The 14,331-nt window shown below is 37.9% G+C and overlaps 1 protein-coding gene across 6 annotated transcripts in view; it reads left to right on the forward strand.

Annotated features, from left to right (window-relative positions):
- The window catches only part of diaph2 (diaphanous related formin 2), a 453,020-nt gene that overhangs the window by 171,885 nt on the left and 266,804 nt on the right, over positions 1 to 14,331 (forward strand). For all 6 annotated transcript variants that reach the window (XM_039655194.2, XM_039655195.2, XM_089134932.1 and 3 more), the window contains one exon: positions 3,184 to 3,298. In XM_039655194.2, coding sequence (XP_039511128.2) covers positions 3,184 to 3,298 — 115 coding nt within the window. The remainder of the gene's footprint in view (positions 1 to 3,183; positions 3,299 to 14,331) is intronic.

The raw sequence follows: 14,331 nt of genomic DNA on the forward strand, positions 1-14,331 counted from the left end.
CCCGTGTCTCATTACCTTGTTTAGCTCACCCCTTATAAGCCTGGTTTTCACATTCACTCGCTGCAAAGTTTTTAGTGATGGCCGGTTCGTGAACGAATCGTTCTTTTGAACCGGTTCTTTTTAGTGAACCGGTCGAACCAGTACACTAAATCAGACTGAATCGTTTGAAACAGTTCTCGTCTTACGTCAGCGCTGATCCACGAGTTAATAAAATTACTCGCGTTCAGACATGCCTGACAGTACCTTTCCGAATATTTTACTCCAGTAACTCCAACAGTGAACTGAACTGAGACATGTTGTGCTGAGAGAAGTCATGAGCACGAGCAGCTGATACTGAGCATGCGCGTACTACCGAAAGTACAGGTACAGTGGTTCTCACATCACCAGTACATAACCGAGAACTGTTTCGGACGTGTTCGACATAACAAAAACCGATGAGCTGATGAACTGAGCTTAAGTTTGATATTTTCTATTAATTATAAATGCTTTTTGGTTGATACATTTTAATTTAAACATTAAAATAGAGCCTTTAAGTTGTAAAATGTTTACAGAATGCTGCTAGGTTTTTAAATTACAGAATGCTGCTGGGTTTTTAACCATTTAAAGAAAGTATTTGTCAAAACACCAGACATATATTGGTTCTAAACATTGGTTATCAGTCTATTTGATCTGTAATATTCGGTATCAGCATCTGCCCTGAAAATCACATATCTGTCGACCCCTAATCTGCACAACTCTATATAAAATTAGTAGGGCTGTTAAATGATTAATCATGATTAATCGCATCCAAAATAAAAGTTTGTGTTTACATAATATATGTGGGTGCACTGTGTATAATTTTTTTATGTATATAAATACACACACATGTTTTTATATATTTATGAAATATTTAATTTTTAAACTTTCATTTTAGATGCAATTAATCGCGATTAATTGTTTGACAGGCCTAAAAATGAGCTAACACATAAAATTAGCTAATGTCACAAATACATATTCCTCTAAACTAATTATATTTAATTTAAGATTGGGGCACATTTTATTGTGTAAATCGGTTAACTTGACCTGCTAAACAGACTTCTTCATTTTTTAGCTAACTAAGACATTTTTTTTTTTTTTTTTTAATTTCTGACTTCAGACACACTTACATTTCTGTGTTGCAGACAGATAACTGTGGAATTGAGAGGGGGTGGATGTTGCACAAAGCAAATAGTTTGCCAATTAATTTACATATTTATAAAATACTTCACACAAGAATAAGCCGATTGAGTAATCGAGAGGTATGTGGACTTCCTGTGTTCTGCTCCGGTTCTCTTCTGTGACTTGACACAAACTGAACTATATACTTTTCTTCAAAGCTTAAATTGTGGTTGAGGAAATTACCAGCTCTCATTTATAATGAAAAGAGAATATACATCCATAAATCTAGTAACTACTTGTGATTCTGACAGTTCCTCTGGCTATTGTTTCCATGTCTAATTATATCCCACAAAATTCTTTGAAATGGTAGAATGTATGTATATGCTATTGGATATATTTTTGTAGTTGTTGGGATGTATTATACAAGTAACAACAACAATGTATGCTGCCATTAAGAAATAAATGTATTTGCAAAGGTGCCATTTCATGCCAAACACAGCCTCTCATTTCCTTTTCTTTCGGATTTGACGTGTGATGTGTTGATTGCAGAGAAAAAGAACAAAGGAAAAAAAAATCTTAGAATGAACGTTTCTGATTAAAACACCTTAAAGTGATACAGACATTGAGGTTTGATACTGATGTTAAGAGGATGACGGGTGATAAACTCAAACTATTCCATATGCAGATTCCTTCCTTCCTTCCTTCCTTCCTTCCTTTTTTCCTTCCTTCCTTCCTTCCTTCCATTGAGGTTTGATACTGATGTTAAGATGATGACGGGTGATAAACTCAAACTATTCCATATGCAGATTCCTTCCTTCCTTCCTTCCTTCCTTTTTTCCTTCCTTCCTTACTTCCTTCCTTCCTTCCATTGAGGTTTGATACTGATGTTAAGAGGATGACGGGTGATAAACTCAAACTATTCCATATGCAGATTCCTTCCTTCCTTCCTTTTTTCCTTCCTTCCTTCCTTCCTTCCTTCCTTCCTTACTTCCTTCCTTCCTTCCTTCCTTCCTTCCTTCCATTGAGGTTTGATACTGATGTTAAGAGGATGACGGGTAATAAACTCAAACTATTCCATATGCAGATTCCTTCCCTCCTTTTTTCCTTCCTTCCTTTTTTCCTTCCTTGCTTCCTTCCTTCCTTCCTTCCTTCCTTCCTTCCTTCCTTCCTTCCTTCCTTCCTTCCTTCCTTCCTTCCTTCCTTCCTTCCTTCCATTGAGGTTTGATACTGATGTTAAGAGGATGACGGGTGATAAACTCAAACTATTCCATATGCAGATTCCTTCCGTCCTTCCTTTTTTCCTTCCTTCCTTCCTTCCTTCCTTCCTTCCGTTTTTTATTTTTTATTTTTCTATAAGCAACAGTATCCATCTTATGGAGTTTTGTGCTACATAAATATTCCTGCTGTCCTGGTGCTGCTGAGCTTTGGAGACCCTTTTCTAAAGATATCAGTGCATTAAACTGGAGGCTGTTTTATACGGAGAGCTCTTTCAATTTCTCTTCAGCGAAAGACAGTAGCTTTAAAGTCGTAGGCTTTAAATTCTTTAAATTCTGCCAACACCTAATTTATTGCATACACACATCTTGGCTTTGATGTGACGAGTAGCACAGTTGAATTTCCCATTGCTAGTGTCTTAATGAAGTGGAGAGAATTAGCCAGAGATGATGAGGGGGAGGAGGTTACTATATGTAAACCATAAAATACATAGTTTAAACTGCCACCTCTCTCTGCTAGTTTACATAACTTTGATCCTTATTCAAATCCCACACATAAGCAGACACATACACAAGGGATGGGGAGTCTAGTTGCTGAGTTGTCTGAATATCTAGTTGAATGATCAGTTGTAACACACACTGTATGTATCTATGTATGTACTATAACTGATAACTGATTAATTGACTAGTCATCCATCATACACAAACATACACACTGTAAATGGCAAATGTACATTCAGGCATTCATGCTGCTGTATATGCCCATTTATGTGTGCATTGGTGCTCTCTTGCTGTATTGCTGGCGTTTGATGGAGTTTTTCTGTGCTTGCAGGTAGTGCCTCAGGAGATGGCGGAAAATTGCTTTTGGCTCAAAGTCAAAGAGGAGCGGTTTGAGAGTGCGGACATGTTCAGCCAGCTTTCACTGTCCTTCTCTTCTAAATCTAGAGGTAAGGACAACCTGCTTTGCCTCTCCTCCTAATCACATATGGACATGTCGTTTCTGTTACCCTGATTGCTGAGTTTTTTTTGTTCCTTTCAAACTTTCGGAATCCAGTCATCTCTGTGAAATCTTAATTATCTTTATAAAGCTGTTTTGGTTTCCCCATAACTTTCTTTTTTTTATGGGGGTCTCTACAATCATTTTAAGGGAGTGTTTAGCTATGTGCCAATTAGCAGAGCTGCAGAGTTGGAAGTGTACTTTACAGTACATGTCAGCACCGAGTCAGTTTACAAAGCATCCCTCTTGCTTCACGGGATTCGTACTATAAGCGGCTGTGGGTTTCGATAGGAGCAGAGGACAGACATGCTTGGTTAACTTGGCTGCCTTTCCGCTTCACTGGAAGCCCCTTGAGAGACAGTGAAGAGGAAAGAACGCAAGAGAAAGTTACAGTACAGAGAGTTGTACTTTTGTTTTGGCCAGTTTGTTTCTTTGTTTGCTTTCCCTGCTTATTCACACTGCTGCATGAGGATAAAGTGAATGTTTCCTTCGGCAAGGCAGCAAGTTGAACATTTGACAGCGAATGGCTTCAGTTGATTTTAATGCCTGTTTCACAAAGAGGCATTGCAGAGGGCCTGTCAGACATTGAACACAATTGAATATTCTGCCCATGTGTGCAGCGGTGGTCAGATGATCAGTCATTGAAGTGAACTGATCTGAGAGCAGATTGACCACAGTCTGTGGAGTTTGCTAGCGTTAGCCCACTGACACACGGCTCCAGATAACAATAACTCCTCTTATTCTTCAGTATTGACATTATATCAGTCTGTTACACTTCATCCAGCAACACTTTAAGCATAATGCAAGATCTGCCGAAATCCCTAAATGATGATTGCTACTGGAGTTTGCACCTTCTCTTCTGAGGTAGTGACAAAAACACAGCCTGTTTCTGTGAAGCCAAACACCTTTTTTAGATATAATTGTGTTTAGGTTTCATGCTTCCACACTTTGTATTGTTTCTTTAGTTTTTCTCTGCAAAGGTGTAGGTTTTATAAGTAAGAGTTGAGGAGTTCCTCTGGGACCCATCTTTGGCTCAGTTCCTATCAATTATGCCTGGAGCGTACCTACTGACTCGTCTCTCCCCAGGTCTGTGTCTGAACCCTAACTGCACGTCTTCATGAATGAAATATGCTTTTCTGTGTTTGATAGTTGCAGCTGCTCTTTTAAGATGAAGCTAGAACTCTGAAAATCCAGCTTTGAAGTGTGTAAGATGCGATTTGGACCCATTCTGGAAACTTTCACTCAGCTAGTAGAACCTTACTTCCTCATACCATTTTTAATAAAAATATTATTAACCAATGTTAAACCTCACTGCTAAAAAAAGACTGAAAGGGAAAAGATGATGCTATTTATGACTGGTAATCCTACTGACTTTGAACTGTCTGCCATTTGATGAGTGAGTCTGAGTGTACTGTCAATCTCTAAAATATACTTTCACGCCACCGGCTGGAGGTGGTAGGTGGTGTCCTCACCCTATCTCCAGCGTTTTTTTTTTTTTTTTTTGAGACTTGGTGCAGCTGGCAGTCTCCTTGGATAAATTACTTTATAAGGCCTCACAGATGCTTGGTTTAGCCACACACTATAAATCCTCATAGCAGAGCTGGCAGGGCAGTCATTGGTCAAGATTTGCTTCATTTGTCTGCGCAACTACCGCACAATGTATTGGTGAGTATGGTCTGCTGACTAACGGTGCTAGGGAAAAGTATTCTGGACGACTTGCTTATAGCTTAAATATCTGTCTGGAGACTGCCAGGTAAAGTGTAGAGACTTTCCCCCTGTGAAGTATACAAAACAAGCCTCTGTTTTGTAGTTTTCCCCCAGAGTGTGAGTCTTATTTGAGATTTGGTATTTGCTCTGCTCCATTTCAAGTTCCTTTATCTCGCTTAACTCATTATTTTGGAACCTATTTCAGATGTTTCAATCTATTTCAACACACATATTTTTGAGAAGTTTTGGAAGCTATTTTGCTTAACGCTTAAGCAGTTTGACTTACCACTGTTTGACCACAGTTGGAGAATGACTGATATAAAGAAAATACTCACTAATGGTCTGTCCTCTGCAAACATGCTCAGGGCTTGATCTTTTGATAAAAAACTCAAGTGTTCTGTGCCCTTTCATCCTAAATTATAGTCTTGTAGATTAGCATGACTGTCCACAGTCACCACTTGTCAATACATGCTTCAGAAGCAACCTGAGCCTTTTCAGAAAATCAGTTTGGAGCTCATTTAAATCCTCTTCTTTGTCAGATTCCGGTTTTATTGTAATGTTGTTTTCCTTGTTGCCACAGTTGCTTGGCCTTTCCACCCCCTCTATCTGGCACTCTTATTCCCCATTTCCCCCAGACACCCTTCGCTTGGTGGTATCAATCAATGGTTCTGCTTGTGTTTCTGCTTGGGGGATCAAATCAGATACACTGGTGGATTGAGTGTGTGGCATGGCCTAGTGCATTTGAAAAGCAATTCAACGCCTCCGCTTTTATGTGGCTCTGAAATAAGATGGATGCTGGCAAAACTTGCTCCTCCTCTCGCCCTAATAGGTTTTCTTCAACGCTGACATATGCTCTCAAGAAAATAGAAGTCTGACTCTCCGGCACGGTGATGACATGCATTGCTTGTTGCTTTTGAATTATAAACCACATCAGCACCACCGTCCTCTGTAAATGGTGCATCATATGAATTCTTACCGAAATTTAAACTCACAGCTGCACCTGAACACTTCACTGATATTCTCTGTAAAAGGACATACTCCTCCTTTTTCCTGCTTGGTGAGGAAAGCTGTTTTGTTGTTGTTGTTGTTGTTGTTGTTGTTTTTTTGCATCAGTTTGAAGTGCAAATTGATGTTGTAGTCATATGGTTGCTTTTTTTCTGTCACATACATAGAACAGTTACTATCAGCAAAAACCTGAAATAAATGAGTTTTTTGGGGGGAGACACTATTCAGCCCCACTCTTGTCTGTGCTTTGAGTTGCTCAGGCAATAGATGAGTTTGATCTGGGTAAATTAAGTGTGATGTGGTGGTGAAGAACGCTCCTGGCTGCTCCACAGATGGAGCTCTGAAGCGAGATCTAATGAAGATGTATTTTAATAATTGGTGTCAATGCTGAAGTAATTCATGGAGAAAGGAGGAGCCCAGGGCAGCACTTGACCTCTAAAAGGAGAACTACCATCATTTTTGTCTCTTAATGACCAGTGAGCCTATGATGAGAAAGAGAGATAGAGAAAAAGCAATGAAAATCAATTGAGTGTCAAGTTGTGGTGTTGCATTTTATATCACATTTGTTTAAAAAAAGTTATTTGCACTAGGGGTGTGTGATATTGACAAAAACAATATATATATATATATATATACACACACACACACACACACAGTGAGGATAATTCTCAAGTTCTCCCACTTATAAATCACGTAGGTGCATGTCCACTGAGCGAGACTTGATCTAAAAATAAATAAATAAATAAACAATCCAGAAATCACAATATGCTAATATAAAAATATATGACTTTTTAACTATTCATTTGTATGATACAGCTGTAAACAAGTATTTGAACACTTCTATCAGCTAGAATTCATATCAGCTGACCCTCAAAGACCTGTTAGTCTGTCATTAAAATGTCCACCTCCACTTCATTTATTATCCTAAATTAGATACACCTATTTGAGGTCATAGCTGCATAAAGACACATGTCCACCCCATATAAATCATTAAGAATCCAACTACTAACATGGCCAATACCAAAGAGCTGTCCAAAAACACTAGAGACAAAGTTGTACACACCCACAATGCTGGAAATGGCTACGGGGATATTGCCAAGCAGCTTGGTGAAAAAAGGTCCACCGCTGGAGCAATCATTAGAAAATTTAGGAAGCGAAACATGACTGTGAATATCCCTCGGACTGGGGCTCCATGCAAGATCTCACCTCATGGGGTCTCAGTGATCATAAGAAAGGTCAGAAATCACCCCAGAACTACACAGGAGGAGCTGGTCAATGACCTGAAAAGAGCTGGGACCACCGTTTCCAAGGTTACTGTTGGTAATACACTAAGACGTCATGGTTTGAAATCTTGCATGGCACGGAAGGTTCCCCTGCTTAAACCAGCACATGTTAAGGCCGTTTTAAGTTTGCCATTAAACATTTGGATGATCCAGAGGAGTCATGGGAGAAAGTCATGTGGTCAGATGAGACCAAAATATAAAATTTTGGTCATAATTCCATTAACCGTGTTTGGAGGAAGAAGAATGATGAGTACCATCCCAAGAACACCATCCCTACTATGAAGCATGGGGTTGGTAGGATCATGCTTTGGGGGTGTTTTTCTGCACATGGGACAGGGCGACTGCACTCTATTAAGAAGAGGACGAACGGGGCCATGTATTGCAAGATTTTGGGTAACAACCTCCTTCCCTCAGAGCATTGAAGATGGGTTGAGGCTGGGTCTTCCAACATGAAAATGACCTGAAGCACATAATAGCACATTAAATAAATAAACAAACAAACAAATAAATAAATAAATAAATAAAGTTGTTTTAGGTTTTAGTTACCTTTTAATGAAATATATAAACGCCTAGTTGTGGCTTTTATTACTGACTGTTTACTTGTCTTTGATCAATTTACATTAATTAGGCTAGTAGTTTTGCTGTAGTATTGAAAAAGAGATATTTCACTAGTATCTAAACCTTTGGACCACTGAGCCAAGTCTCATCACTGAGTGCTGGAGCAGACCTATATATGCACTGTGCTATTAAATGAAATATCAAATATGCAATTGAATGAACAGTGAAAGTGACAAAAGCTAATAGAATATATCTTAGCAGGCTAAATTAAGTATGAAAATAACTATATTTCCTGGACAAGTTAAGCTCAGACTAATATGATTTGTATTATTTTTGGTTTCTCTACCCAATACATTTGAAAATGACAAATGCAGTGAAAATACAGGTACAGGTACCGGTATCAGTACTCTGTATTGGCAAGTATCAAAAATGAAAGTATCGGTATCGGACTCATTCTGTAAAAATTGCAATCGGTGCACCTATAAAATCTGATGTCAGAAATGACCTGGACACTTAAATGATGGAATCAGACCTAACCTGTTCGTGATCAGAGGCCTCAGATATGCTGCCCGCTATTTTGTTTCAATTCCAAGAGCTCTTACTCATTTTCCTTCATATCATAATCGCTTGCTCAAATCCTTACACAGACTGTTAGACATAAGACAGAAGCAAGACACCCTAAGAGGTTTTTTTTTTTTTTTTTTTTTTGTTGCTTAAATTGCCTTGTTGTCAGTTTCAAGCCTGTAATCTGTTATGACAGCAGTGTTATGTCTTTGAAAAAGGACATGCAGGCATTACCATGTACAGACACAAATGTACTGTATTTTATGTAACACAACAGATCCCAGTATCAAAGGAAGCTCCTTGCGGTTTCCATACTGGGCTTTATAACATAGGACCACCACCTGATTAAAATTATGTTTATATCCATACCAGCCAATCCTGTCACGCCCTACGGCAGATGAATGTGGGACGCAATGGAATTGTTCTCCAGCCTGGCTCATATTAACAGCTTGGTCTTAATGCCACAGTAAAATAATAAAGGAGGCTTTTGATAAGCAGCATGCTAAAGCGCTTTGAACAGGGGGTTAGATCATTCCACTTGTCTCCCCTAAGGACAGAGCTGTTTATTGCTGATGCTGTTTATTGCGAATGGAAGCATCTGCCAGTGCAGGTCTGTCCACATGACTCTGGCCCTCTCCCTCCTCTCTTTCTCTTTCTCTTTCTCTTTCTCTTTCTCTTTCTCTTTCTCTTTCTCTTTCTCTTTCTCTTTCTCTTTCATAACTCCAGAAAATCACTCATCCTCAGACGTCAACATGTCCATCTGGAACCAAGGCTACCCAGTTTTGTACTTAAAACTCACTAAAGCTTAGTTTTGTACTAAAAACTCACTAAAGTGCACACACTATTTCTCTCAACACACATGTTTGATGGCATGCTCTTTCTATCATCAGATCACTACTGGTTTTGGCACCTGCACTTTTATAAAATCACAGCTTTTTTTCTCAGCTGGTGTATTTAACAGCAATGATTTCAGTGACAGTATTGGAAGTGGAGACATACCACTTTTGGAAATCATAAATTCATGATTCTGTTATTATCAGATTGTATTGCTGATTTGAAATGTTATTGAAACAGTTATTCTTCAGTCTGGACGAACCAGCTTGCCTTAAAGTGATACCTGTGTACCCTTGTGACCTTGAAGCTCTGCTGTAGGTTTTTGCTCTCTTTGAATTATTCTCCACTGAAAGAAGAGGACTTTATCAAATCTGCAGTGCTAATTCCAAAATAGAGAGTTGCTTTCTGGTGGCATGCATCTGAAAAGAAAGCGATTTCTCTAATTGCTCTCATGCGCAGAGCCAATTTGTCTCAATAAAGCCAATGTGGCCGTGCTAATTTTTCTTTGTTTGCCCACTGTGCTCAGCCTCAGCCTAGCCCCACAGTCTCGCTAATTTTTGCCGTTCTCTAATAAATCACATATGCAGGAAAATTAGATAGTTAAATATTAATGGGTTGTAATGAGTTTATTGTGCATTAGAGAGGCCACAGGGGGTGACCTGGATACAGAAGTCAGTGCATTTTGAGAAGGATACCCCACTGTTCCTGGCTCTTATCGCTACACTTGGATGTCCCACTGACTTTAATCATCTTATCTCAGAGGGGAGCAATTTGGGCAACCACCGCACTTTACAGCCCATTTGAAAATACCACCATGCCGTGGTACCTGTCTCGAAGAAACTCTAAAACTTTGTCTTTTCCTCATAACTCCTCATTTGGGGGCATATTTAAGTGCAAGCTTTGCTGATCATTGACTTGAGAAGGCAGTGGAAGTTGTTTCTTTTTCTCAACTTGATTTCCCCTAAGAAAGTTAAATGACAACATTGTTGTATGCTACTGCAACATGATGTCCACATCTGGTTTGAAGTCTAAAGAGAGCTATGAAAATGCGATAATTATGTGTTATTCATGGAATAGCTTTTAAATACATAATGCCACTTCTCAAGCTGTTAAGCCTGAGATTAATTGAAAGTTTTCCGGCTAAATATCTTTCAGCTAAAGTCGTATTATCTTAAGAAGTACTCACTATAAGACAAGTATTCTGGTTTAATTTCCCAGGAAAGAGAAAAGTAGACATTAGTTGAGACATACCGATTTGTTCAAAGAAAGAACACTCATATCCATAGTGTGTGCCATAAATCTAGTTTTGCATTTGCTGATGATCTTATGTTCGGTACAGTACTAGTGTGGATTTGGACGAGCATTATGTCGTTCCTAATAATCCTTTAGGTGAGTGTAGATTAGCACAACACATTTTTAAAATGAAGTTATTATCATCCACTGTGTTTGATTGAAATTACAGTACATTAACTTGGTTTAGTGTTATTTTGATTGTAATTAAAACAAAGATGTGAGAGAGAATGTGTTTAAATGTATTAAAAATATAGTCAACACAACTGTTTTCTTATAGACTTCCTATATCGTGTCAGCATTATCCAAAGGCATTTATGTTTTATTTACTTTCTGGTCATGTTATCAGTGGTAATTGCCGCTATAGTCTCTTATCTAAATGTTACATGTACCAGACTGCAACTTTATTGGCTGTTCGAGTAGTTTGACTTCTAATTTCCATACAAATCAAAAATGGTGCAGAGGCCACATCTCCGTGTGATCCTCTCCTCCTGCTCTCCAGGACTGTGTGGTGACATCTTAGCATGTTTAATTTGTCCCCGAGACTCTGTGGTGGAATTGGTTCAGGGTGGCAAGAGAGTGTAGTGAGAGGTCTGAAGAGTAGAGGGGACAACGCTCTCGCTACTCCCCCCATTGCCTCCCCTTGCCTGCCTTTCGGGTAAACAATCCCGTTGCTGCTTGCTCAAGATGGAGCCTTGCTGAATATCAACACACTCTGTGATGTAAAAAAGCCTCTTCTTCGTGGAAAGCTGAGCCAAGAGCCCAGACAACCGCACAACAGCCCTCGTCCTGATTGGAGACCAGCACTACAAAGTCAGTTTTGGGAAAAGAGAGAGAGTATTTTTTTTTTTTAAAGTAATTTTTTGGAGGGTATTGAAAAGAGTAAGGAAGGGGGCTGCATTAAAATCAACTTAGGATAGAAGGTAGAGTAGTGAGAAAGGATTATTTCATCCATAAATGAGAATTCTGTCGTCATTCATGTTTAATTTACTCATGTCATGTCGTTCCAAACTATATGACTTTCTTCCATCTAATGCAAAAGGGGAAAATTAGTGTTTTAAAAAAAAAAAAAAAACACAATGAATAGGGACTGTAGTATTTAAATAAAAAAGAGTGTACAAATGAAGCATACACGTATCAGAAGGTGGTCCATTCAACTTGTGTGTTATTTTCCAGATCTTTAGAAATCATATAATAGCTTTCTGTGACCCTCTTACTGAAGTCATAATTAACCCATAAGTTCACTCGATTCTGGATTTAGATTAGACCGCTCGATTGATTGTTTTTATGATGCCTTTATGACATTTTTAGATCTTTTAAGATTTTGGGGAATTGATTTTAAAGGACAAGTTCAGTATTTTACTCTTAAAGCCCTGTTTAAAGATTGTTTCTGAGAACGGTTACGAATGAAATTTGGACACATGCAGCTGGCCCCAGAATTTTAGATTTTTGTGATTGCATGCCACATAAACTTTATAGTATAGTATAGTGTAGTATAGTATAGTATAGTATAGTATAGTATAGTATAGTATAGTATAGTATATACAGTAGTATAGTAGTATTTTTATGTATTTATTTATTTATTTATTTATTTTTTCCTGTGCCCTTCCATTATAATTGTATGTAATTGTAATTATGTGTAGAAAAGGAAAGCAATGACATTAGGGCAGGTCAAGATTGAATTTTTTTTTTTTTTTGAGTGAACAGAGAACATTCAGCTTGTCTTCCCTATTGACGTACAGTATATGTGAGTAAAATAATTGGGACTTGAATTTGCCTATCGGGAATTGATAAGATAATTGAATTGTTGGTAATTGCTAATTGTCAATTTTTATTTCTTGGTGTCTTTAAAAGTCTGTCTTCAAGGCCTTCTTGCTCAAGCTTTGTCCTTTTTTTCCCTCTCCCTGTTTAGTTCAATCATCTCTTCAGTCCTTTGAATGCTTGCGAGAGCTTTCTTGACCTCTCACAAGCAAAGATCAGCTTTTGAGGTTTTTACTTGATGTATGAGAGCCATATGGTCTGACAGATTGACCCTGACATTTTGTATATTATTTGTTTCTGCTCTCTTGATCTTTGACCTCATGTTTATCTTGACCATCTCTAAAAACTGCTCATTTAAAAGGATGCAAATAATTAAAGAAGATAGGTCTGTTTATTTCCAACCTTCAACCTAAAGGAAGTATTCTATATAAATTGGTACTCTCACTTTGTTTATTTTTTTTAACCTTTCCCTCTGCATTTTGAATGTGTTTTATTAAAATGTGTTTTATGTACACTTGAGTACTAGTTGTATGAGCCCTGAGCTACACATTGGTAAATGCTTAACATTGACATCCATTTATGGGGTGAGAATTGTTACATTATTCCAAATGAATTGATTATGATCCACAAATAATAAAAAAAAATAAAAATAAAAAAATGAGATTTGCAAATATATATATATATATATTTTTTTTTTGTTTTGTTTTTTTTGTGCCACAAACACAACTCTGCCTGGCATTTATTTGTGAACGCTTTCTATGCATTTATAAATCCCTCACGCATTTGTGGATTTTGAAACGCTTCTAGTGTCAAGGTACAGACAAATCCACAAATAAGTGGACTCCACCCACCGTTTCCTAAAGCCAATCAGATAACGGCCACGTTGAGCTGACCATCGTATCACGTTCTCGCTACAACCAATCACGTTAGGGTTTACACTCGGGGCGGGAACTGAATCTGATTCAGAAATGGAGCTGTAAAATATGGGCGCTTCATTCAAATTGAGCTGTTTGTGTGGTTAAAACACCCTGTTTCCAAAAGGTTGTTGGAGTTGAAGGATTTTTGTATATTCCCATCAGGATAAACTCATAATTACACACAAATTATGATCATCATCCTGAGCATAACACCCTCTACACCGGAATCAAGCGACGCGACAGCGCGTCAATAGGCTCGGCTGCTGTGGCAGTTTCAAATAATATAAAACTAACATGTTTGAAATGTTAACACATTTTGCCCATGATATTTTCTTTCCTGCAGATATATGACATGTCTAATCTTCCTTCTTGACTAGTGCTGGCTATACACACATAATTCATAATTTGTGATAATGTAGCCTATACACTGAATGTGGCGCAGTGCGACACAATGATTCATTGATAGTAATGCCCGTTCTTCTGAAGTAGCGGCTACACGGAGGACACATCATTTGCATCTTTGCTTTGTCCAGTGTAACATTAGACGGACTCGCACGCTGTAGACACGATGTAAGAAATTACAAAACTGATGATTTTGTCTAATAAAGTACAATCGTGGTGACAAATAGCTAGCTAAAGGACATAATAAATATTATGTAGAACACCAAATATCAGCCCAAATGACCATTATTGAATATATAACAGCATGTACAGTAGGCTACTGGGGGTTTTGAGTGGATCATGAAAAAAATATTTTTTTTGCATTTATTTTGGATGCTGGAACTTTTACACTCAAATATTATTAAGTCTGACTCAATTGAAATATTAATTGTGTGATCAAGTTTTTTAATGGATAAATACATGCAAATAGCTAGCATTTTAAATTGGCTGTTATTACGGCAGCAGTTACAGTATATACATTACTGTAAAAAAAAAATATTGTTGTTGTAACTTAAAAAAGTAAGTAACCTGGTTGCCTTAAAATTTTAAGTTCATTTAACTGGAAAAAGTGAGTTAATACAATGAAGGAGAATGATTTAATCATCAGAAACTCAAAATTATAT

This window comes from Pimephales promelas, chromosome 9 (assembly GCF_988280905.1).
Source record: "Pimephales promelas chromosome 9, fPimPro1.hap1.1, whole genome shotgun sequence".
Taxonomy (NCBI): Eukaryota; Metazoa; Chordata; class Actinopteri; order Cypriniformes; family Leuciscidae; genus Pimephales; species Pimephales promelas.